Source organism: Dermacentor andersoni, chromosome 8 (genome assembly GCF_023375885.2).
Source record: "Dermacentor andersoni chromosome 8, qqDerAnde1_hic_scaffold, whole genome shotgun sequence".
NCBI classification, from domain to species: Eukaryota; Metazoa; Arthropoda; class Arachnida; order Ixodida; family Ixodidae; genus Dermacentor; species Dermacentor andersoni.
Window position 1 is genome coordinate 31,022,595 of NC_092821.1, and position 27,292 is coordinate 31,049,886.

The following is a 27,292-nucleotide window of genomic DNA, read 5'->3' on the forward strand; positions in this document are numbered from 1 at the left end:
ATTATTCATGTGCTTGATCCCTAGGCAAATTCTTTGAGAGGAAGCTTTAGCTCGGGCCCTACTCCGACGCGGCCTATTCAGATACATGTAAAACGCAGAAACGCTTTTCTGTGATAACTCCTGAATCGCTTTTAACGAAATTTGTTGCATTTGAGAGACTAAGTTAAACTCTAGTGTCTGTTGGAAGCGGAATTTCAATTTAGGGCCTGAACTTTGTTTAAAATATTTTGAAAAATTTGAAAGTTCGAAAAACATAGAAGCACGAAGTTTACACATTAATAGCTCTGTATCAAGAACAGATAGCGCGGTTCTGTAAACGGCATCCATTACACCATTCAAAGCGGACAAATTCGATATGTCAATTTGTATCTTACGTGGATTAGTAATGTTATGTACAAGGGTTCTGCAAAAGCCGTACTTCCATAAACTTAATTTTTTGAGACTTATGTGTAACATATCAAAATTGTCCGCTGTAGATGTACTATTATGTGCGATTCACAGAATTGTGATATCAATTTTCATTGCTGATTTACAGAGTTCTAAACTTAATTGTCTCGTTTTCTGAAAATTTTCGATTTTTGCCACTTTCAATAAAGTATTGACGACCTCAATCGAGAATTGGAAACAAACGTTCACTAGAATTTAAGTTTTTCTTTTAAATCCAACAAACCTCGTCAAATTCGGTGCAGTGGCTGCCGAGAAAAACGAATTCTCCTTCTACATGTATTTAGACAGGAGCATCCGACCTAATGTTTCCTCTTAAGTAGGAGGCCGAGCTGCAACGTGAGCCCCCCCCCCCCCCCAACAAAATTTCTGGCTACGCCACTGGCAGTAGCGTAACCATATCTTTTGCTGAACCTTCTACCAGCGGAAACAATGGACATTCGCAAGGAAACACTTGGATATACCACGCAAGCTCTCATGCCTACTGGGAGGCCTGACCCGCCGAGAGGTGGTACAGATCGTAGGAGTTCCGTTAATGCCCCTATGACACAATATGCTGAGCACTGAGGTTATATAATGATTGCTCTTCGAGATGACCCGTTCTGATCTGCGCCAGTGCTGTGGGCCAGTACCACCTGCAAGCCGTCTACGAGTCACTTGGATCGTTTGGGTCTTCAACCAAACGGTCACCACTCTTCGTGAACTGGACTCATGGACATTTGCGATTTTGTGAACTTCATGCGTTCTGCGGGGATTCACAATGAAGTGGTGCAAAATTTTTATGGTGGAGGACAAACGGACCTGTAATAAACAGTGCCGAGTCTGACTAGCTAGTTCAGGAACTTGCAGAAGTTGATGCCTTTCTTTTATATGAAATTTCGCAATGAAGTGCTTCCACAAGTACACGTTGTTTCATGTTACTAATCCACTGTGGTCTCAGAAGCTCAGATGACACATGGCTACTGAATTTTGGCGTTATCCCTTCAAGCGCATTAGACGTAGTTTCTGTTTGCACAGACGAATAATTTATAATAAAGGAGGCAGTTTTCCTTGATAGATTATTTCCTCACGTCTATTCGTGGTCGTAGGAACAACTGTTCGCCGTGTTCAACATAGTAATTGGAGTTTGTGAATAAAGCGACAGCTTAGATGCACTATTTGCTCACTAGGAAAAATTCAGGTGCACCACAGCTATCCTCAGCTGCAACTTTCACTGAAATTCAAATGATTCCTAAGTAGTGCAACCTATTCAGCCGATTATGAAGGTTGGTAGAAACAAGTAATGGAGAATCCATCACTGAAAAGGTGCCAGTGTGTAATATTTATTGCAGCATCACTCTGCCTACAACCTGGGAAATAACTACCTGGAAACAATTTTTGGAAAACTCTGTGCTTCGCGGCAATTCCACGCGTGTCCTTTAGAGCTGCACATGACGGCGTATGATGACTCGACATTGGCGCTCTAATCTGCTAGCCTGACATTTTCGCAGGCCCAGCCGGCATCTGTCCATCCGTGTTTCCTTACAGACCTGCGGTGGCAAAATAGAGCAAACAGGCACAAGATACACATAAGTGTTCTAACCACTGTAGTAATCAACGGATGCAACAGACAGCTGCACTCGCATGTATGAAATAGAGATGGCTATTGATTTATTTCGGATTTCTAAGGTAAAGTGTATAAAAGTTGCTCACGATACAACATCATAACAAATTGGTACCTGCATACCAAACTTACGAAGGCAGCTCCCCTAGCCACGCAGCTATCAAATGATCTGATAAGCTCTTGAAATGAGTACGCTTCAGTGTATCATCGTCGCTTCAGTGTATCAGTCTCTCCTAGACCCTGCGATTTAATTATTGCGGCTTTGCTTCTGCACGCCCTGCGTAACTTGCCCGCTTGACATATTCGCATGGCGTTTATTTTTCAGAAATAGCAGCAACGCAGTGTACCGTGTCTTGAACTTAAACTTATCCTGTTTCCACGCAACCGCTGTCGTATAGTAGTGAAGTTTCCTTGCCTTCTCACGTCACCTCCCCCGTCTCTTACATGGGAACTGTCTCTATTCCTCCCTCCCCTTCTCTCTACAGTTCTATCTGCGTCCCGTCTGGCCTCTCACGTTAGTAGAAAGGGAAGCGCTGCAGTTTTTGCAATACTTCTGAGGGAAGCCACGGATAATTACAGCTGTCAAGCGGCTAATGTGGCCACGGTAAGGGAGCACCAGAGGGCATTGTGCACATTCGACGACACGGTGGTGTGAAAATGAGTTTCTCCCGTCCCCTTTCCTCTCTTACTCACGCTTGTCATCTATATACACGCTCTGAACCACCCGCCAAAGCCGGTCTGCAGGACAGCGGCCCACAACAGCAGCAGCAGTGGGAATGTCGAAGGAAGAGACGAAGAAAGCTTCGCTTTAAAAAAAATATCCGGCTCCCGCCGGAATCAAACTCGGGCACTCTTCGCGGCAGTCGGCTACTTTACCACTCCGCCACGCCAGCTTTTTTTTATGCAAAAGCGTGAAATTGCCCATTGAGCGAAAGAAACCGGCGGACGTCACCTGTAGCAGCCAATCCGCTCATAAACTTGAATTGCTATTCGCTGCCACGCACGTCACGAGATGTGCCTCGATGGAGCAAGCCGGGCGAAAGGGAACACCTGCTGCAACGGAAGCGCGCCCGGTGTTGCGTCAGGGAAAATGGCATCGCCGCGACGACACGTCACTCTCGCAGTCGACACGAGTGCGCTTCAACGGAGCGGTGCAGGCGAAAGGGGACACCTGCTACACGACAGCGGGCCAGGTGTTGCGTGAGGAGAGAGGGCATCGCCGCGACACATCACCCGATGGGCACCGCATCGTCGGTGGCATGCGGCGCTGGCATTACAGGCTGCTGCTGCTTGCTGGTTCGGGCATCCGGTACCGCTATGGTACGTTGCTCGCAGCGTAAATGTCTAACCACTCAGCACCGTTAAATGAGACATAGTGTCTTCACACTCACAACTTATAAGGAATGCTTAGGGGTTCTCGGATTTTTAGATGGTATTTATTACAATGAATTTATTGCTGTATGCATAGGAAATACATGCAATATTATGACCACCAGGTAGTCATAATCAATGACAGATGAACCAACAGTTCTTACAAAAATACTAACACAAGGAAACGGCTTCCATCACGACAAAAACTTGAAAGGAAGAGTGATATACCTAAGCGAAAGTCTATATCAATCCTGTCGACATTATTTTCGATCCTAAATGTCCATTAAGTGCGTAATAAGTTGACCGAAATGCGATCTTCAGGAAATTTTTCTTGCTTCATTTCGGTTTTGCAAACGAGTTTTCCACGTGCTGTGCAGGCCTTTCAGTGAAAACATCCAATAACATATGATCACATGGAACTACAACACATCGGTACTGTAAAACTGTCAAAATATTTCCGCAAATTTTTATGGTGGACAACCCAGAACACAATGACATCCTTACAATCCATAAAACAATGTTGAATAGCTTGATTCGCATTACAAAGGCGACAGTGAACTGACGAAACAAAAATATTCCCTTTCCGACGTCAGGTCTGAATTGGCAAGGTTTCGGTGTGTAATATGTCAAAAACAGGTTGCTGTAGAAGGGAGAACTGGCGTTTTGCGCATTCTCGCAAGTACATCATCTCCTAGTAACCTGATGTTCGATAAAATAGCGGTGGAAACGATATCTATAGTTAGTGTTTGTAAATATTTTTTTCTTGGACATTCAAGAAATAATCCTTCGAAAAATAAAAAACGAGAGAACCAATAGAAAAATGAGCCCCACGCATGAACCCCCATAAACATGTTCTCGTAAGGAAATTCGAAGACACCACCAATTCTGCCAGGACATAAACCAGGCTAATCTACAAGAAGGCACGTAATACCGAATGAGAGCTATTCCGAAAAAAAAAAGAGAAAGCGCGAGAGTAACTGTCGCACATACGAATGCAACGACACTGCACCCACTGGTAAAAAAAAATGTTATCGCGCCTCATAGGTACGAAACTCGAAGACGATATAAATTTTGAACAAAAATATGTGAGAACAGACTGTTAAAGCCTTGCGGAGTAAAAACCTAAAAGACATAGAAAACATTGGTTCCCAAAAACTTGCTACCAGATTTCACTTTCCAAACAGTGAAAAACGGTGCGGGACGAAGGTGTTTGTGTAGCGCTGGAGCGATGAAAGGCGCTCTCTCCTGTAGTCTGCACTTGAGCGTCTGCCTGTCCTCTCCGTTTGTTCTCGGCCGTATTTCCGGTAAACGAAACTGCATTATCCACTAACTAGCTGAACAGTACGCTTCAGGTCTGCAATTGTAGGTCCACAGTGGAAATCCTAGATATTTGTGTAGCACACAACACCATTCAATTCCAGCATAATGTGATGGTGTGATGGCCCAAGGTCCAAACAATAACCCGAAGCTCCTATACTTATTCATTCGCGCGCCGGAGACTGTACCAAACTCTGCTATGGCAGAACGAACTTTATCGGCGCTGGGCTTGTCCTTGAAGAAGAACGCGATATCCTCAGTGTGATGCTACCACTTTCGCCTCATTACCCGAAATATTAACACCACGAACATGGCCGCAGTTCAAAAATGCTCAGAGTGGTTCTAAAAAGCCAACTGAAGCGGAGACATAGGATATTCTGTTTAACGAAAGAACGGGTTCGAGAGGCTACCATTGACAACGAAGCAAGTTGTACAGTGACTAACAAAATAAACGCCATTAAGCACTGTGCAACCAACATTAGCGTTTTCTTGAAGAGAATATAAAAAGAAATGCCGGAACCAATGAAATGCTTTTGCGAGGCAAAACCAACTCACCCACATCAAGCTTCTGCTGATCATACGAAGTAGAACAGTACTGAATTGGCATATGAGTGATGCCTATGTTAGTTTGTATGGCACGCCCTGTTAAAACACATGCTTGAAGAAGAACAAAATGAATTAAAATTGCTGCCTGGCAAACAATTTGAATAAATTCTAAGAAATTGTAGTCAACGTTTGACAATCTAATTGGTCTATAACCATCAACAGAACAGTTAATTTCTGTCTGCACTTCTATTCATGAACACTATGTCGCTTTGTCTGAAAGACTGTAGTAAATCATCTATTTTTAAACTTACTAAAATATCTCCAGTATAACAGGCGTGAGAATGGACCTAAATGGTATATATAATTCACATGAAATGCTTTCAACACCGGGAGTGTTTGACATGGGTAACTGATCAGTAGTAACCTCAACGTCCTGTATGTGTAAAGGCACCACTGATGACTGAAGAGCATTCGTCAGTAAGAGTTTTTATAGACGCGAAGTACTGTAGAAGCTTTGTATTCTGGTCTCCAGAAAGATCACTTAAGAGATCTGAATAGTAGTCTTCAAATTTTGACGCATTATCACTTGAGCCTACCCGCCGTGGTTGCTCAGTGGCTATGGTGTTGGGCTGCTGAGCACGAGGTCGCGGGATCGAATCCCGGCCACGGTGGCCGCATTTCGATGGAGGCGAAATGCGAAAACACCCATGTACTTAGATTTAGGTGCACGTTAAAGAACCGCAGGTGGTCGAAATTCCCGCAGTCCTCTAATACGGCGTGCCTCGTATCAGAATGTGGTCTTGGCACGTAAAAGCCCATAATTTAAGTTTTTAAATCACTTGGGCCAGTTACTAAAAGAACACACGGTTATTACGTGACCGAATACGGGTGCCTTTTCTGCCATTCCTTCTGTTCATTTTTTTTTTCGGTAAACTCATCATCACCGTTTTCGACCTGTGCCATGGGGCTCTCGCTTTAGAGAATAAATAAGATTATGAGAACCCAAACCTTGTCTCACAATATTTAGGCATAATACCACGGACCAGTAGTTACAATGAAGAACAAGTCAGCGGTGTATAAAAGACGACGACGACGATTAGAGGCTAGCGCAGGCTGTTGCCTGGTATCCAACTGCAGCGCATTCCCTTGTAAAATACTTGTATATAGCTTCTCGTCTGTCTCTTCTTACGTAACATACTTCGTGGAGCTGGACCTTCCCTGTCCTCGTCATGGAGCGTTTCAGTGAACGGTACATCGAACCTTCTATCACGACTCCTGGAGACGACAGTTCTGCTCTACCAGCTGCGACAACTGCTGCCGCTCCGATGACCTACATCGCACACTCCGCCTTGCGTGATCCTGGCGTATTCTCGGGGGAAAATAGCGAAGACGTCGCAGGCTGGATCAGTCTGTAGGAACGCATCAGCACCTACAGGAGTTGGGACTCTGCTGTCATGATCGACAACGTAGTATTTTACGTCAGTGGCACGCGGCGAGTATGCTTTAGAACACGTGAAGTGGAGCTCACCAAATCGAATACGCTTAAACAAAAGCTGCGACAGTTGTTCGGTAACCATTACGGACACCAACTTACCGCGAAGAAGACGTTATCCAGCCGCATGCAGACAACAACAGTGCCTTACGTCACGTATATTCAAGGCGTCTTGCCTCTGTGCAGCAAACATGACGCGCACATGACTGAGCGAGTCAACGTTGTACACGTTCTCAAAGGTATCGCCGATGACGCCTTCCACTTGAACGTATTCAAGAATGTGACAACGGTGGGCGCCGTTATAAAAGAGCGCCACCGCCTGGAACTCGCAAAAAGTCGGCGAGTCGACCGAATTTGTCCGTCTACCAAACACCACGGCAACACCTTCATGTGCTGAGGCTTCCCGTCTCAACAATACTGGCAAGGCTACGCCAGTGTTGTTTCGTCAGTGCTGGAGACTGGTACCATCGAGTACAACGTCCATCAAATTCTGGTTGGTCGAAAAAGCCTTCAGTAACGTAAGGTCCTTAACTTTCAGCATCTTTTCGCGCAACTTCGCATTCTTTGTTCCAAAGACAATCTGGTCCCTGACCATGGAGTTACTTAGGCTTCCAAAATTGCAACTTCGTGCAAGTCTCAAGTCCCGTGAAAAATGTTCGAAAGGTTCGCCCTCAACTTGCGTTCTTTAGCGGAAGACATACCGTTCGTACACTTCGTTCTGCTGCTGCTTGCAGTACTCCTCAAACTTCTTAGTAACTGTTTCATAATCTTTCTTCTGTTCGCTCTCCGAGAACAAAACATTGTTAAATACCTCTAGAGTGTCCTCTCCCGCCACGGTGAGCAGCAGTGCGGTCTTAGCTCCTGGCGTCTGTGGTTCTTTCGGCGGCTCCGTGGCCTGTCAGAACAGTTCGAACCGCTGCTTGAAGAGGCTCCAGTCCTTCGCGGTGCTACCGTACAGCACCAGCGGCTGCGGTGGCTTCACTAAATCCATCGTACCAGTGCACAGCAACGCCCCTTCCACCAGCGTGTTACTGCATACGTGAGGGCAATCCCACTTCTGACACCATGTTTCGGCGTCCAACAATGAACACGCAGCGGGAAGGCAACCAGAAGAAGGTTTATTCGGGATTGCTTCCCAACATATATAGTGTACCGGCGGCTGCATGATAACAGCCACGTGTTACAGATAGCTTGCTGGCTAGGGCACATGCATAGAGCGCATGCGCGTCTGATACAATAGAAGAGTGATCAGACGGTTTTGTATTCCAATTGTCAAGGAAGCGTCAGTTCGGGGAACTGCATCGCTTAGTTTTTCGAAGATGGGCATCGGGGCTGCATTGCAGACGGTGGGCGACGAACCCGCGGCGATAAAGATGGCGGCTGACGAGCTGCGGAATGATCGGAGATTGTTCTTCGGAACGCACGTTCACTTTCGCTTCACGCGAAACTTGCAGGCCTAGGCCGCGCCGACGTCATCCGCTGCAGGGCGCGGCCACGTTTTTGGTGACTTCAAAATGGGGATACGCTTCTGTCAACCGTTTTAAAACCGATAAGCAGAACGAGACTAGAGGTGTTCCGTCCAAGCGATCACGCACTCCCTACAAGGCGGCTTCGCATGGCGCGTCTCATGAATTGGATTGGATCCGAACGACGGCTGCCGCTACGAAATGGCCACGATCGGATCCAATCCGATTCGAATTGGCGAATTACGCTACGGAATACTGCGCCAAAGTTCAAAACCAAAGAAGAGATGCTGGAAAGAAGTACTGCCAAATTTCGCGCCATTGCAAATATTCTGGGAAAGGAGAACTGCCAGCTTATTAAACGTTACCCTGAACTGTCGCGTGAAATGACATTTAAAGAGAGAATCCAATCATTGACAGAACACACAGGACCGATAAAAAAAGAGATGACCGATTTCCGTGCTTGTCTGGAAATATATTGTGCTTCAGCCGAGCTTAGCAGAACAGAATCGGTGCTGAGAATAACAGACTGGGGGCGTAAATTCAAGTGCATATAGGACCACCTAATAACAGTCGCATCAAACTTCCCTCCCTAATCCAGGTCTCGCGCTAACGTTTTTTCTGCCTCATGAAAAAGCAGTGGATAGCAGCCTCTCCACTAAGCATGGCGTACGGGAAAGCGCAGCGCACAAATGAGAAATGCACAAAAAAAAAGAGATTGGGGACAGAGGGAGGGGGGGGGGGGTGTAGGTGCTGGCGCCTAACGCTCACCACGCTGTCTTCAGCCAAAGTCACATAGAACAAGGAGGCGCTACCTTAGCCCACTCGCGCTAGATGCTCTGATGGGTAGAACACACAATTGATTTTGAACGCCTTCCATGCCCACGCATGCTCAAATGAATGCGACATTATCATGTTGTATTTCGCCCATGCTATGCGCTTAAATCTGGCGCATTTCCCCTACGTCCGAAACAAGCCAGAACAGGTTTCCGCCGTCGGCGGTTCACCGGTGAGTAAAGGAGAGAACACGCCCGCAGCTTTCGCGAATTCGCCTCTCCCTTTTTGAGACAGGACAGCGTTTACATGCCTCGCGTGAGGGGACGATCTGGTCTCAACTTGCCCTCTGCTGGCGCATCAATGCTATTCACCTTGCTGGCGCATTACCTACATTTACATAGTTACAAAGAGCTAGGAATTTGACGTGAAACTTATCGCATTCGTGTAAACAGCGCTTCTCATGATGTATATTGGAGGCACGACCGGGGGCCTCAAGTGCCTTTCATAAGACACACTTGCTTTCAACGTGACGTCCTGGGCTTGCCACAAGTACCCTGCAGGGAGTGGAGAGTGCACCGGCAACGTCTTATAATCACGTGCTTTTGATGGAGAAGGGATCGCGGGAGGGGGGGGGGGGGGTGTCATGAGCGCAGAATACAGACTAGCGAAGCATTGTTTACTATTTACGCACAGTCAAGCCGGTGGGCGAATGCCAGTCTGCAGACATAGATGACATCATCCTCCCTTTCTGTAACCTGGCACCATGGACACTAGACTCACGCCCTCTCCCCCTTTCCTGATGCTATGCCAATGGATGCACATCGTTTTAACAGATAAGTTCAGTTGAAGACACGCCTTCCACCAGAAGGTGAGAGGGAGAACAGCTGCCTCAGAGATGAAGATGATGAGGACCATGCGTAGAGATTTCTATACACATTTGCAGAAATGAACGCGACCAGCGGGGACGAGGAACACTCGTGGCGCTCTCAAGCGTGCGTTCGGTGAACAACGTGACCTCCCGTCGGATGACGGCACAAATGCATGCTGCTGGCCGAGCACTGTCGATGAGATAAAGAACGCCATGCCGCTTCCTCGTCGCCAGTCACGATGCAACCGACCTTCTGCACCGAACGCACGCTGCCACTGCGCAAACGCTCCGTCACGTTCTAACGCGACAGCGTTGAGGAGCTCGTGTCGCAGAAAAGCCGGTGTCGTCGGTGTCGGCGGCGTTGGCCGTGAGCGAAGAATCTCGGCAGGCAATTCATAAATAAAAACAAGCTGCAAGATGGGCTGCGTGGGAATCGAACCAGGGTCTCCGGAGTGTGAGGCGGAGACGCTACCACTCAGCCACGAGTTCCATGCTCGAAAGCTGTACAAAGGCGCCTCTAGTGAATGCGGTGTTGTCTTAGAAACGAGCCGTAGAAAGGTATACGGCGGTATATATAGGTAATTATAAGCATATAACTTACAGAAGTTGCAATTACACGAGTAGCGAAGTACGTTTCCGCTACATTTCTTCTGCGCTTTCCGCACACGCAGAGCCATTTTGCGGCAAACAAAGAAGACCCCTTCCTCTCAATGTACGGCGCTGCCCCGACAGGTGGCGTGCCACGCACGCATCGGGGTTGTGCGGGGACCGGTGCGAGGCCCGTCACGGCCCCGACTCCCTCTCCCTTGACGACGCTTCGCCGTGCTCTCTCACGGGTTGCAGAATCAAGCGTCCTTCCTTTCTTTAGATCACTATCTATATATCTCTCTGCCCGTGCCGATCACGACGTTTGGCTGGCGTTCCCCCTCCGAGACACCGAGTTCTTTGGTTCGTTCCGCTTGCTCAGGCGCACGTTTCGTTGCCGCGCCGAACGCTGCGTTGCTCGACGCTCACCGCGTGATTGGTGGGTGCAAAGTCCGATGCGGGGCGCCTCGTATGTGATCGCTGCGCCGTAGCGCATTGTCTTACACCCCTTGGCGGGTCGACGGGAACGCTGTCGCGTTCCACGCTTGAAGGCGAAGCTGAAGCGTCCTCCAATTTTTTTTATATTTCGCGGGCTTTCTTTGCAAACAGGAAAAAAGGACTACGTGAGACATATCGTAAAGTAAACAATTCGGTCAGTGTTTTCTGAAGGTGCTGCACAAATATGCATATCATTAGGGTTCGCAGCCAATAATTAAACAGTTGGGTAATTAAACTTGATTAATCAGTTAGGGGGAAAAGAAAAATTGTCTGAGTTGTCGTAGGCTATTCATTTTCATTCACTTCATCCTTTCAATTTCAAATTCTTGGCTCCAGTTATGTGGGACACCCTTTACAGTGAGCCAAGGGAGTGTTGAGCCTGTGCTCAAGCAGCTCGTTTAGTAGGAACGGCACACGAAGCACTTCCACTGGTTCCGTAGATTATTAGACAGTTTTAGAATAGCGTTTGCAACCAAACGTAAGCGCATTACGTATGTAAAGAAATAGCGTCGTCCTTACTAATAATGCACTGAACGTTACTGGGTTTCTGTGGTTTACGTGGGCTATGATAACGTACGTTATTTGGCGAGTTTAGCGTTCGTAGTGATTACGGACGCTAAGGAATAGCGTTGTCGAACATGGCCGCACCCATGGTTCCCGCTTCAGCTTTAATTTGCATGATGGCTATCTCGCACTCGCATTGATCGTTAGGAGCTATTGAAATGAGCTTTCGCTTTCCCTGAACTCACCTGAAACGTTAGCTATGAGTACAAAGTCCGTCCGATTTCTGAGATCGTTCTTTCATTCCGGCGCCCGTATGCCTTTTGGGGCGCGTCCGCATAGCAACAACACAATGGTTGGTAATGGTTTGTCTTCACTTGGATATGTTTGACATGAAGCACCAGACGGCGCCCTGTTTTATAACGTCTTTTTTACGTTCGCGTTCCCGTACGGTAAACTATAAGTCTTGACAGGAGGCGCGCCGTGATGTCCTGCAAAGGTGTTTACGCATAACGTACGTAAGACGATAAAGGCTATTCTAAATCTGGCTATTGTTCAGAGAGAAAATGTGAATACGGGAACGTAAGCTCGCGTGGAGCGCATTCTCTAGCGGCGCAGGCACAGGCTAAGTAGCGTATGCAGAGTGGGTCCGATGCTCACGCCTGCGTTATGTTTTCATATATGGTATCGGTGCACTTGGAGTAATGACGTCATCGGTGACCGGTTGACGGCGCACGCCACTATGGAGCCATGGCGTAGCGGGTCACCACCGTGGAGCACCTCTCGAACGGCGTGCGGCACTCTTCTTTTCACCTTACCCTTTCGCCATACACTGCTCCGCGTTTCTGCTGATGCTTCCGCAGTAGCCTCCTCCTCTGTTTTCCTCCTCACGCTGAATCAGCTGTCGCCATCTTTCATCCTCCGCTGCACTCCCCGTTCGTTCTGCCGGTTACGCCAACGCCAAAGCCGCCGCTCAACGCAGGAACAGGCGCCTAAGAGCTGCGCCCTAAAAATAGACTAAAGGAAGACATCGCACATCGGGAAATGTGGGGCAGTGTGTGAGAGCATGACGCACCAAGATTGTGAGAACCTCAAGACAAAATGTGAATCTCATCAATTTTGTTATAAGCAACATGCACCAACAGGGTGAGAACGCAACAGTGGTCGGCAATCATCGTCCATGAAAAGCATCCTAGTGGCCAAGAACAGGAGTCCCAGGAAGCTACTACCAAATTCGGGCGCCAGGAAACATCACGGGGCACTGGCTACGCGCCAGAGGTGACAACAAGCCACCTGTGAGGAACGCACGGCTGTAATGTCTGTCTCAACGAACACAAGAACTACTTCAACTTTCTTAAGCACGTGAGCCTGTAAAGCCGATAGCATAAGTTCTCAAGATAAATAACGTTAGAAAAGGGCCAACATTTTTATGTGCCACAAACCCGGGCCTCGAGCCTTCCTTCGTTCACGAATCCGGGCGCATCATGACACTGGCGACGAGTACCCATAGATCGTCCCACGCCGCCGCGACCGACTAAACACCGCCCCCCGTTGCTGCCGCCATGCCGCTGTACGGAAGGCTCGAGCCACTCGAGGGAAATGTTGGCCTGACCAGTTTACAAGGAACAAGTCTACGGGTACTTCCGGCCAAACGACACACCCGAGGCCATACAGCGGGACATTTTCCTGGCCAGCTTCGGGACCCGCGTCTTGAGTCTCGCGCTCGACCTTCTCAAGCCAGACACGCCGCATGTTAAGACGCTGGGGGAGCTGACAGCCATAATGCTCTCGCATTTCAACCCAGCACCGTCCACACTAATGGAGCTTTTCCGCTTGAACAACCGGAGCTGTCGGGAAAGACAAAACCTCGGGAAGTTCGTTGCTGTTCTACGAGGGTTAGCGAGCCCCTGTGCAATCGGGGAACAATTGGACTCGCTGCTCCGGGACGAATTCGTCTGCGGCATCAAAAACACTACCATGCAGACGCGACTCCTGGAGCTTCCCGACTCCTCGCTGGACGACGCCGTGAAGGCAGCGCTGGAAATGGAAGCTGCCGCAAAGGACGCCAGGGAGATGGCCCGTGCGACTACCTCACCGTCGGCGGAAGCGGCGGTCAACAAGTTCGCGACAAAGAGCAGTACATGCAGTCGCTGTGGAGGTGCCCACTCCCCCTCACAGTGCCAGTTCTCTCAAGCACAATGCTTCATGTACGGGAAAACTGGGCACCAGGAACGCGTTAGCCGAAGTGGGAGGACGAACAGCGGACCGCAGCAGCAGCCTGATTCAAGCCCTGGTACAACACAAGCCCGCGGCCAGGGTAGCTGTCGCAAGGGTAGGTGGCGGGGGCGTGCGGCAGCAGGCTCGAGTTCTTCCGCGGTCAGGATCCACTAGGTGGCCGAGGACCCGCCGATTTTCGACATGTGGCACACAGGCTTTGTTCCGTCGTCTGTGCCGCCGTACATGCTTACCGTCAAAGTCTGCGGGCACCCCATTGCCATGGAGCTGAACACAGGGGCCAGCGTGTCAGTAATGGCCGGGAAACTCTTCAAGCATACTTTCTCCAGCGTGTCCGTCGAGGCTTCGGGCAGCTCTCCCAGGTCCAGGGTCAAGCCCAGGTCAGCGTTCGCTTTGGCGACAGGGAGGCAACCGTTCCCCTTTACTTAACAAAGGGGTAGTCCCCGACGCTGCTGGGCCGAAACAGGATTCATGCGCTGGGCGTTCGTCGGCCAGAGCACCCGGAAGCCAGCCTGCATGTAATGAAAGACGTCCCCAGCCTCCTGACTGAGTTCAAGTCCCTGTTGCAGCCAGCGGTGGGCACATTCGCCGGCACGACGGCTGGCATCTATGTACCTGAGGGAGCTCGACCATACTTTTTCAAGCCTCGGCCACTACCGTGAGCCCTGAAGGACGGGGCGACCCTACGCAACGGTTACAGCGAGATGGCCAAGCGAGACGGCAGTGTCAGGATCTCAGGGGATTTCAAGGTTACCATCAACCCCGTCGCTACCGTCGAGAAGTACCCGTTGCCCCGGATTGAAGATCTCTGCTCAGCGTTGTCCGGTGAACAGAAGTTCACCAAGCTCGACCTCAGAGATGCTTACCAGCAGCTGGTGCTCCAGGATGCCTACCGGATGTATGTCACAAAGTCGACAACTTCAGGGCTCTTACAGTTCACGCGCTTACCGTTTGGCGTGGCCTGAGCCCCAGCAATATTTCAGAGGGAAGTGGACAACCTCTTCAGGGGCCTGAGGCACGTGGCGGTGTACTTGGACGACATCCTGGTTACTGGCAGCGACGACGGGGATCACCTGAAGAACCTGTACAACTCCCTGGCAGGACTGCAGGACGCAAGTCTCAAGCTCAAGCTGGAAAAGTGCATTTTCCTGGCGCCCAGTGTTGAGTACTTGGGATGTCACTTCGCAGGCTGGTCTACCCCCGGCTCCCCGCAAGGTTGATACTGAGCTCAAGGCGCCTAAGCGCCAGAGCAAGAAGGAGCTTCACAGCTACCTCGGCCACATCAACTTCTACGGGAGTTTCCTGCCGAACCTGTCGGAGCAACACAGCCGATCCATCTTCTGCTTCGAGATGGTCAGTAATCGTTCATCACAACCACGCTGCGGAGCGCCTGTCTAACGGTGGGTGCCTCGAGCCCTCCCTCGTTCACGAACCCGGGCGGGTCGTGACATTAAGTGCTACCAAAATGCAAGACATTTTGTACTGGCCGAAAAATAACCGAATACTGAGTGTCCAATTTTCGTCATGGCAACTTTTAGAAATACAGTGCTGAAATAAGTCTTTGCAGTGGAGTTTTTCGTTAGAGAGTCGAAAGCAAAGGAAACAACAAAGTTTCAAATTGCTTGTCTGATTATAAAACGAACCCAGCATCACGGCACGCAATAATATTTATTGTCTGTGTAGATAGACGGCGTATAGGACAATCATACGAAGCCTTCTACAAATTAGCGCTCATCATCTCACCGAAAAACACAACTGCACATATACTACAACACAAAGTTGAACGTCGTAAATGAAACGAAGAGACAGAGTCAGAGCCTACCATCTTTCCCGTTGGCCGCATCGGAGCTTTCTTGCGTGGCTGGATTCTCGCTGTAGGCGTCGCTCATCTCTCTGAGCTTGGTGATAGTGAGTTGCCGGATCTCTTGCATAGAAAGCCGTTCGTCGTAGTCTCGCTCCAACAGCTGCCTCACCTCAACGCTCATCAGGGAGTCAATACCCAACTCGCCGAGGCTGATGTTTCGGTTCAGCAAGGATGAGTCTTTGATGCCTGCGATAAAAGTCACGAGTATGTATGGGTGTTGATAGTTCAGTTCAGTTTTACTTCCTTAAAGACCCCTTTGCTAGGGGTATTACTTAGGGGTGGGTACAGTTCATATTGCAACAGAAACACAGGTATTCGTAAATGCTGTACCAGAAAGCTACATTTACGCAAGTGCATAGAACCAATAAGAATAACCTGGTCATTTTTCAATCAACACAGACACATCTTCGAAGAACGATGTGGGGCAAGTGATTGCAGTGACGTGGTGGGGAAGGGCGTTTCATTCTGACGCTGTGTGGGAAAGAAAAGACGAAGAAAAAGTAGTTATATGGGAGCGTGGCCGTAAGACTTCTAATGGGTGCCCAGTTCGTAGCGATATGCGTGGTGGTGGTATGATATATCGCTCGTGATTTAAGGAAGTGTAAAAAAACTTATGAAAAAGGGAAAGACTGGCTGTAGAACGGCGACATGCAAGGGGCTGTAAATCAGATTTTATTCTTAAAGGGACACTAAAGGTTACCAGAAAGTCACGTTAAAGTGATAAAGCAATGCTCTGGAACGTCTAAGGCGTCAATATTATCGCGAACAGAGCTTTAGTAACCGACAAATTGAGGTAAATGCGTGACACGATTTGAGACCCCCCAGCGACATTCCGGTACTAGCCCGTTGACGAAAGCACTCCTCATCATAATTTATGTCACTAGTACTCAACTACTCGTATTAGAAAGATCATTTCATTAGATTATAAGACGGAAGAAAATGCTACTTGCCTACTTCTATTCGATTCTAAGAAAAAATAACATTTTGACGTTACCCTTGAGTAGTATGGGTGATCGAAAGGTTTCGTTTTCGCTCGACATTGCGCCGCGCGCGCTTTGGAGTTTCAGTTGTTTCTTTATCGCGTCGTGCTGCGGTGGTCCTGCTGGCTTGCAAAACTTGCATTTGGAACAAGCAGCGAGGATGCCACGTCCATGTGATGTCGTGGGATGCGCGAACGGTCCGCGGAACTTGGCCAAGGGTAGTTGCAGCGGCGAATCCAACGTTTCTTATCACTGTGTGCCAACGAGTGAACCTCTCCGTTCGAAATGGTTAAGTGCCGTACCTCTGCCACAGCGCGCTGGCAAAGAGCCGAAAAATCACGTAGTGTGCTCGCTGCACTTTCGTCCAGAGGATTACGAGTTCAACGCCGACTGACTGAAGTCGCGTGGAGTGCCTTTCGAAGCAGGCCGCCGGCGTAGCAGTACGCAACGACGCCGGCAGCGCGAGCCCTCAGCAGCAGGTCACATGCATCAGTGCTTAAATCGCTGAACTTGAGCCCAGCATCGCGAGCCAATGTGTCGTTGTCAGGGTCGTCCATTGCAACGACCGTCAAAGTTGGCGTCATGAAATAAAGAACAAGCTTATCGTCGCGCGCTTTCTCTTCCGCTAGCCACCATAGCTGCTGTCGGCTCTGTCTTGGCTCTGTTTCTGGCCGCGCGTTTGCGTTTTGCGCAGAAAATCCGTAGCGCCGTCTGCGAGAGCCGTTTTACTCACCGACCTCGCAACGTAACTATGAGACCATGACGTCGATACTCCTCGATCGGAGGGCGGGTGATTTGAACTGCGCTAGAGGTACGCGGCCGCTTCAGTACGCATTTTCGCTTATTATAAGTCTCTTCTTAGCACGAAACAAGGGCTTCGAGGTTTCTGGGATGGTATTTCAACAGTACACGTTGACTTAATATTAACCTTTAGTGTCCCTTTAAGAATGATACCCTTACGTCATACGAGTAGGATGAATGGATGTATCTGACGACGCCATTTTGAAAGGAATCGAGGAATACGGATTCCAAATGGGTGATGTGTATTCATCTTTCGGTTTTATAAGGGATTTGAAAGCTAGGAGTTTTACGTTCTGCAGGGCGTCACGGAAGTGCCGTCTCATGATGCCAATAGTTCTGTTAGCTGATGAAAGTGTGTTCGAAATATTCGTACCCCAACTGAGGTCATGAGAAAGTGTGACGCCCAAGGACTTAAGTTATACTGATTCTATGACAACGTTTGCTATTGTGTAAGAGGACAGGAAAGGTTTACGGCGGCGGGTAGAAAATATATGATTACATTTGTTGGTATTAAAGGGGCCCTGAACCACTTTTTATCGAAGTGGAGAAAGACATTTGAAGTGAAGATAGGCTGTTTCAGAACCACTTTGCCGCAAAAAGTACTTCAATGCGTTCAGCAGAAGCGGAGTTATCGGCGATCAAACACGGCCTTAGCTGTGCTCCCCTTCCTCCTCCGATGCCTTGCACTGCGAAGGCTACGGCGGAGACATCACCGTAGCGCGAAGTTAAAATTTCTGTTTTGGTGCCTGTGCCGCGCTAAACGTAAGCCTAACGCGGCTGTCCTCAGAGAGCCGCAGTGCGCTTAGCCACTGGACTCTTGGCGGCACCTCGCGGCGACCGCGGTGCAGCCGAGCCCAGCGACCAATAGCAGCCGTGTATTGGAGTGTGCTTCATGACGGAATAAAACACACAGAAAAGAGCGAGGATCATGAGGTTCTTGAAACGAGAGCGTTTGAGAGAAAGGTGACTTCGCGCTGCGCTTGCGAGCTTTACGGATCGCGTACGACAGCAGAACTTGGCTGAGATGTTCACAACAGCGTATGCTGTCCGCGGACTATGTTACTTCACCAAGCCCGAAGGGTGGTTCAGGGCACCTTTACGGTCATCAACCTATCTTCACTCCAAGACTGCACGTTGTTAAGACTTTGTTGTAAGGTGTTTTCATCAGTAGCATTCGAAACTGGATGGTAAATGACACAGTCATCGGCAAAAATTTGTATATTGCAAGATACGTGTAGCGGTAAATCATTAACATAAATTAACAAGAGAAGAGCACCGACAACTGATCCCTGAGGGACACCAGAAGTTACAGGGGGAAGAGTGGATGATTTGTCATTTATAGAAACGAATTGGTAGTGATCAGTAAGCAATGCTTTGAGCCATTTGAGTACGTCACTGTGTAAGTTGAAAGAAAGCTTTAGTAGTAAGTGGCGGTGAGAAACTTTGTCAGAGGCTTTTTTATAGTCCAGAAAGATAGCGTCAGTTTGTTGGTTAGAGTCAAGGTTTACATGCAAGTTGTGCAGAAACAAAGCTAGTTGCGTTTCGGCAGAGAAAACCTTACGGACCCTTACGGATAGACCACGTCATTATTGATTCTATCTTTCACTGACCTGCATTGTTAAGATGCAATATAAATACGGAATTCTTAAGTGTCACTATCGTGTTTGAGGTAGCCAGGATATCAAAAACGGGGGCACAAGAACTAAAAATAACAAACGTGCCGTCAGCTCAGTGCAACCTGAACTTTGTTTTGCTGGAGAATATAAAGACAGTTTGGAATAGACTATGGGGATGTAATACCGCCGTAGGTCAGAGATCTGTAAATTGCGTAGCTCAGAAATGGCAAACTATCAATCCTCACCGAGGATGTACCCCACAGTCTGAACGAGATCTCGCTTCTCCTTGCTGTCCGCCGTCGAGGACAAGCTGCTCTTGACGAAGGAAGAGACAACGGGGTTGCTTTGGCTCAGGAACCGGTCCATAACCGCCATGCATGACCTAATTGGCTGCGGCATAGTTCCAGCTAGTGTCGCATCATCAACCATGTTATCGTGCAGTACACCCACGTCCCCGATTGCACCCCACTGGATCGCCAATCCTGCCGGAACAGAAACAAATATATTATTAGGTTGCTGTGCACTCACCAAAGGTCACGGCTGCGGCTAAGGCGTTTCTGCACTGGCAGCGATAGCGCATAATCAACCTTATGCAAAAGAGGAATTCGGGACATCTAGGCTGCGGTTTTTGCAATGAGTTCCATGTGCACCAAATAAGGTAAGCCGCAATCCGCTTTATTGGTGTCTGACACACTGCATTGGAATTCATAAGATGGTGAATATCTATCAATTACTTTGCGCCAAGGCAGCTATACGTACGGGTATGAATGCGTCCTTTAATCCATAGCCACATAAATACCCTCATACAATAGTCTGCTAGATGTTCTGCGGTGTGTTGAATGTTTCCAATATGATTGTAGCCGCTTTAAATCCATCGGGAAGGATAATGGTCTACACTGATCATAGCCCTGTGCAAGAATTCATTGCTTGGAGATTTCTCGCAAAAACTATTGATGTCACGGTGCGGCATTATTTGTTTTGGCCAAGCACCAATCGACGGGCGCCAGACCGTCGTGGAAATAGTGAACGGAGAGCAAGATTGGTATTTAGTAAAGCAATGAAGGGGGCTAGTTGGAGAACGTTCATGATTATATTGCGCTCAGTTTTACAGAGACGATATTAAGGAATGACAGGACGTGGACGGACGTAGCGCAAACTACCAACTGTTTAATACTGTTAAATAACGCGCTTATATACAAGGAGATATGGCGCGGGGAGGGGGGTATGAAAGATATGACAAGTTGACGAAATGTGATCATAGTGCGGGTCAGGCATACATCGTTTACTTGCACCCGTTCGCCCTGGCAAACTCGACCTCAGGTTTGATAAGCGCGATGGATGGAGTGCTTACGCACATTTCCTTTTCTTTAGCTATCGCAAGCGCCTCCCATATTTCTCGCTCCGTTTTTGTTTTTGATGTGCCAATCACTGTGGTGCTTTCTAGTAGCGGAGAGCATTTCCACCTAGCAACTTGGCTGCACATTGCAAGCAATGCAAATGCTCTCCGCTACTAGAAAGCACCACAGTGATTGGCATATCAAAACCAAAACGGAGCGAGAAATATGGGAGGCGCTTGCGATAGCTAAAGAAAAAGAAATGTGCGTAAGCACTCCGTCCATCGCGCTTATCAAACCAGGGGTGCTATGCAGGATGCGCCGAGTTTCTCGTTCACCCGAGTTTTACCCGAGTTTGCTCGACGGCAGTCAGTGAACGGAGATAGCGTGGAACGCGCAAAGGCTGCAGGCAAAAAAATATGTAGACAAAAAGCCGCGTATGACAACATGAGCGCACCCTGCGCGGCACGCTGCTTCCACGTTTCAAGCGCAGACGGCTGCACAACGAAACTCGCCAGCGCCGCGTATTGTTATCAACGGATTATCGCAACTTAGCAATACCGTGACTGTCCCGCTGTCTGTCTGCAGACTTGCCGTGAGCCGCTTGCCACGCCTTTCCCGGGCGCGTCAAGGGCGTGCCTCATCTTTCGGCAACTATCTTTCTATCCTCCATCGAATGCGAACAGGGTACATGCGGCGCATTCTTGCAGCTACGCTTTCGCTCAAACGAATACGTTATAATACAACAAGTAAAATAACGAACATTTTTATTTCTTTAAGTGTCTGTTTTTCGTTTTGAATGCTAGAAATTTCTGATGACAAACGGAGATCGAGCAAATATATTAAATTTTGCACTTCTTGCCGCGAGTGGCGACAGTCAAAACGTTGGCGACAGTGAGGCGAAAGCTTAGAAGCGGATACATTGAACCGGGTCGCACGCACGAGGCAGTTCATACGGTGAGAAGTCGCCTAGGGGCGCTACAGTGCTATTCTCAATAATGTCAGTGACCACCACTCTTTCTCTATTAGGGGAATAGAAACGCAGCGCCATGGTACGGCTGTTCATCGCAGGCGCCTTAATACGCCCGCTTTACCAACTAAAAACGACACACTAGTCATAAATACGGGAGCAACGGTTGTCGCTACAAAATGGTGGTCCGTAGTGCTCGTAGTGACGCAGTTTAGTGAAAATGTACCAGTTTATCTTTGTGCGCGAAGCCTCGGCGATGCATTTCGAAGAAGTGCGTGCTTCCCATCGACACAGTTCATCGCTTGTCATCGCTTGCCCACTGAAAGTGCCTCTGAGCGCATGTACGCAGTATTTGAGTGTTTTGTGCGCACCAAGGTGCTTGCGGATTACTTATGCTGGAGCCAGCAGCGATCGCAGAAGGATATCGTAACGACACCGCAGGAATCGCATTTTGGCAGGTGAGGGCTCTTGTGTGCGGCTATAAAATGAGACTTCGAACTGAGGAAGGTGGTGGAACTGTTGAGTGCGCAGTGCTTGTGATGAAGAAATGCCATTGCCCTGGGTCTAGAAGAGCGAGCGATTCTCGGACGCTGATCGTGTTTACGACGTTGTGGCTCCGATACATCACCGATGACGGAGCAGCCATCTCAAACGACTGCTGCGATACGGACTCCTCAGCATCGTCGTCACCCTCGGCGCATCGACGCCTTGCAAGCAGCTACAGTGACGTGCCGATAATTATTTACTGTGCGCTACGTCGCCACAATGCAGGCAATGAAACCGTGCTGTGGGGCCATCTCAGCCCGAGAAGCCAGCGACAGTCAACGCTTTGTTTTTGATAGTAGTGCGCAGTACATCACCGATGACAGTGTGTTGTGCGTGTTTTATGTCGGTGGTGAATATTGTTGATGCCTCTCAGCTCGGCACCGCGTCGCTGTTGCCGAAAGATAAGTTGGGCGTGGCCCAACCTTGGTGGGTGCGCGCACTAGAGTTACATGCCTCGCGCGGGGCGTGACCTCTGGCTTTGATTGACAGGCGAACTCGTGCTAAACTCGTACATCGCGAAACCCCCTCCGAGTTCAACTCGGGAACATGGCGGCGGCAGCAGCAGCCTGTGTTATTGCAGCCAGCGGCAGCAAGCGTCAGTATGACCGTCTGGACCCGTTCGCGTACATGACCGCCGTGGAGTTTCAGCGTCATCTTGGCCTGTCGAAGACATCAGTGCGCTGGCTGTGTGACGAGCTAGGCGAAGACTCTCGTCTGTGGAGACAGCGTGGCGGGCTTCGTTCGCTCACCGTTGAAGAGCAAGTCCTCTGCGCCCTCCGTTTCTACGGGACTGGGGAGTTTTCAGGGAAGCGTCGGCGCCGAGCGTTACATTGGACGTCATCAAACTATTGCGAGCCTCTGTGTCAGAGATGTCTGATGCGCTTATTGATGCGGCGGTGCGGAAGCGGTGGCTGGCTTTCCCGAAGACTGCGGCTGAGCGGGCATTTATAAAAAAAAACGCTTCTTCGCGGAGACATTACGAACGTAGTCGGGTGTGTCGACGCAACGTACGTAGGAATTAAGGTGCCTTCAATGTCAGCGTTACTCTGATTAGCATTGTAGCAATGTCTAGACGCACCATATTGCCAAATTTGTCACTTCTCTGTAGCCGACCTAAATTTTGGGTTTCCGACGTCACACATGCGGCAGCCTATAATACTGACTTTTTCGCTGGTTGCTGACTTTTTACCGATTGTTCTACTTGTCTATCAAGGTGCCTTCCAAATGGCTCACTTTCTTGGGGAAAGAGGTTAATGAAGTATAAATAGATAGATGGATATCACAAATTGTGTGAAGTACCCTGTGAATGCTAATCTGATAAAGAACTTGCTTTTTTTTATGAGATTACTTAGTACTTAGTACAAGTTACTTAGTATGCATAATGCTGAATTTTGGTCATGCGTCATCTATCGGCCACACTATGAAACAGTAAGGCATTGCACAATTTGTTGCATTGCGAGATGCGGATGTCGCGCCAAGCCGGTTGTGCCTATGCATTTATGGCAAAATGAAAATGCATTGAGAATCTTAGTGTGCTGGCTTGCATGAAGAAAATACTTCAGAGTGTTTGCTGTGTGCACTGTTGGTGCATGTGCCAGTGGTTCAGTGTATTTCTTTTGGGGGGGGGGCATGTTCTGTATGGACAAATCGTATATTTTCGTCTCATATAGGGCTCTAATTCTTTAGCAGTAGAACAATGCAGATCCAATGCTCTGCAGAACTCGGTGTGCGTGAAGATGTCGTGAACCACCAAGGCAAAATTACATATCGGGAGAAATGTGGTGCAGATGCCAATGAAAAGTGGGTCTTTAACCCGCCATGATAAAAATAAAGATTGCAGATTGAATAGACCTTTTGTACAGCTTTAGAGCAATGATTACACAAACTGTGACATGCTCAAACGTGTAAAAGCTTGCAGCAATTCCAAAGTAGGATGAGTGATATGCAGCATATTTTGGCATTGAACATGTCTTGTAAATGCTATTTTTATTGTAAGCCTCAAGCCTCGCTGTCACGCCTTTCCCTCCGGCACTCCCTTTACTGAAACGCAGCACTGTCTTTCTATTGGTGTCATGATGATGATGGCAACGGCAGCAGTAAGGCTGGTTAATGCTTGCCCCTTTAATTCCTGCGACTTTAGTGGTACAGAATATGGCACGTACATACACCTGTGCTGCAAAATTTTATGCTTGCGGTGATTTGTTGGAGAGCTAATTCGTGTTGGGACATTTCAAAGATGTGTGCCATTGTGGCTTAATAACTAGATCATTGGTGAGGTTGAAGACTCGTTGTATTGGTATAGAAGCTTGTAGCTGAATTGCACCACAATTCGACGGGACACAAAGAAGAGGAATACACACAGCAGAACGCTCTGCTGGGTGTGTTATTCTTCTTTGTGTGCCGTCGAATTGTGCGGTCCAACTTCAAGTAGAGCATTGGGCCTCTTCGGTGCAGGACCGAGGAAGTGTAAGCTATTCGACACCATGCCAGTGCCTTGCCACACAATTATAGAAGTCTGAAGGTTTGCAAACAAAGCTTTGCTTTCAAACCCACCTGCTCATGTAATACAAGCACTGATTGAAAGAACCATCATACAAAAATAATGGTGAAATGAATCGCCTTTGAAAATTTGTATGTCGACACTAATGACATAATAGGTGCCACAGCAAACTCGACAGTTGTACTGGACAGAGCATTTTGTTTCCTATGTGAAGCACAAGCTTTCATTACATGCTGTGCAGATAACCAAGCTCAGTTTGTTTTAACGTGGTACACAGCATTCACTGTAATCTGTTTTTGATTCTAAAGTGCCAAACACCACCTCTTTTTCAAGGATGTCAAGGGAATATTTGGTGAGAACTGTTTACAGCCCCTCATAATAGATGTGTGGCCAGCCAGCTTTGCTTGGGTGCCTTTATAGATTTCTGTTCCTGATCATTGTGTGCTATCAAGTTGCTAAAGTCTATGCAACCAGTGCAAGGCATTACGTGATTCTATGGTCAGATATAACTTTAGGAGGCCGCAGAATCTGCACTTCAACGGCAGGTGAACACAAGCCTGCACCAATGGGCACACACTCTACACTGACGTCGTGCCGCTCGACGCACTAATACCCGCTCTTTAGAGAGGGACTATGTGGAGGCAATCGGCTGCTGCGCTTTGGTCATCTGGGCGGGGCCTCTCCTGTCTTGTGAAGTTGTATCCGACTAGAGGATGCCGCTTTTCATACAACACAAAAGGACAAAGTGTACAATTATTTGGCCTATGAAATGGATACATCACAAGTGAGCTATGCATGCGCTTAAGCTGTGTGAAAATTAGTACATGCAAATATATGACATTGTTAAAGAATATGTGGTATCGAACATGCATGTAATGGCACGTTTGCATTCATGTGCACAGTCTATAGGTGATAGCATTATTAAGGTCATGCCGTTTCCTGCATTTCATTGTGAAATACACACACCGTTCATCTTGTGGCTAATCAACACCCACTGTATTCTTGCACATAGAAAGAACAAACAGCACAATGACGTATATGCTGCATTAGTGTCTTTTTCATTTACACGGTCCAGGTTGTCTTATGTGTTTGCCCATTTTGAAGAGACATAAAGTGCATGTTACAAGTGTCCCAATATGCACAGCACAATGTTTACTGCAATAATTTTATTCATGCTCTTGAATAATAAACAAAATAATAAACTGAAAGCTCCTTTATAAGGTGTGTTCTGGGGGCTCGACTGGAAAGCAGTGAGTGCACTGATCCTACTGTTGCAGAGCAGCCCTCTGGACCTTGCCACACTATCAAGAGCATGTGCCTGGCGCTCGCCTACTGCCACCGGGCAGTTGAGTGCCTCCAGCAGCAGAATGTTTTGCTGCAAAAAAAGTGGATTGTTGGAATGAATCAACCGCATATAAACCATTATTTACAAATAAAAATGCTCATTGCACTATTGGTACTAACTGCCCTTGACTGTGGAAGCCTTTAGTGTATGCATGATAAAACAATTTGTCGGGACAACATTGCTTTATTTTTCATAAAGGGTTGTATTTTTCAGAGCCAGTTGTAATGTTTATTAGTGTGCCAACAGCTGACGTGTCCCCGAACCTTCACGAGTCTCTACTGTCAGCACCACAAACTTATTTTTGTTCACTGCGAAATCAATGGCGCTCCCTACAATCCCGTCTTATGCGAGCTGATTGCATCCTATGCCTACAAACATCATATTTTTGTCCCATTACGCAATTTTCTACCATCCTCGGCTGCAGTTCTCTCTTCTTGACATCCATTCTGTCACGCTTATGTAATCACCTGTTATAAATTGGCAACAAGTGATTGAAGATGTGCATGGCCTGCCTACCGATTCCATTTTTTTTTTTAAATCTCAACTAGCATATCAGTTGCCACGGTTTACTACGCCACTGTCTTCCTGCCTTAATGCTGCCTCCAACAATTTTTGTTACTTCGCTTTCTGCACAGTCCTCGACTTCTCAAGTTTCTTTGTTAACCTCCAGGTTTATGTCCCATATTGCATAACCGGTAGAATGCAACGATTCTAAACATTTTTCAAGGATATCGGTAACGTGGCGATCACAATTCGGTAATGCCTCCCATGTGCTGTTCAACCCATGAAATTTTTGTATAAGTTTCCTGCTTTATATCAGTACCTGCTATTGATATTTCACCTGGATAAAGATACTCTTCCATAGATTCTGCGGGCTGAATGTCGCTGATGAACTTCTGTTATATCACTAAGTTAGTGAAGGTTACCTTTATCTTTTCCATATTTTCGCGGGCCCACGCACATGTAAAAGCACGAACACTCATTGGCTCTCAATGCCTTTTTTAAACTGCAGGACATTCAGTTCGTTACTACGAAAGTGACTTAATCCGTGCACTATTATTATGCTAAATATGAAACAGTAGAAATATACTTATCTGCAGTTTGTCGATGCCTCCGTCACTGTGTTGGTTGCGAGATCCATCGTCGGCACCACCTCCTTGTCGCATCGTAGCTATATCGGCTGTCTTCCTTTTGCACACACTATGCAATATTCGTGACGCTCGCAGTCACGCAGAGTGGAGGAACTCAGCGCACTCACAGAAGCAGCACCGGATAAGTTGTCTGTTCAGGATTGTGCCGTGAACAGTAAGTACGCGTTGCGATCTGTAAAATCGCCTAAGCTATTCGCAGTCTTTCGGGGTGCACGGAAAGATTGCTCACGGAGGAACAGAACTATCCAAGAAATAGTGGTCATCGTCGAGCCTGATCACTACGTCGCGCACTGCAAGCTCGTTGTACGAGTTTGTTTACACTGGGCCTCTTCGATGTTTAGCCGCCATGCTCACCCGATGAATGTATGTGATGACGCCACCACAGCGTTCCCTCGTGGTATAATGCGAAGCGTACTAAATTACAAATTAGTCGAATACACATTCAGTGTACATCTTGTAAGCTTTAAAATGCTTTTAAACCACGT

General features: G+C 48.0%; 1 protein-coding gene across 1 annotated transcript in view; it reads right to left on the reverse strand.

Moving 5' to 3' along the window:
• Positions 1 to 1,745: 1,745 nt before the first annotated feature.
• LOC126526149 (fatty acid synthase-like) overlaps positions 1,746 to 27,292 on the reverse strand; it is a 141,158-nt gene continuing 115,611 nt past the window's right edge. Inside the window, exons 23-25 of the mRNA XM_050174097.2 lie at positions 19,207 to 19,443; positions 15,523 to 15,750; positions 1,746 to 1,973 (exon numbers count right to left, since the gene is read on the reverse strand). Coding sequence (XP_050030054.2) covers positions 1,966 to 1,973; positions 15,523 to 15,750; positions 19,207 to 19,443 — 473 coding nt within the window. The 3' untranslated portion in view covers positions 1,746 to 1,965. The remainder of the gene's footprint in view (positions 1,974 to 15,522; positions 15,751 to 19,206; positions 19,444 to 27,292) is intronic.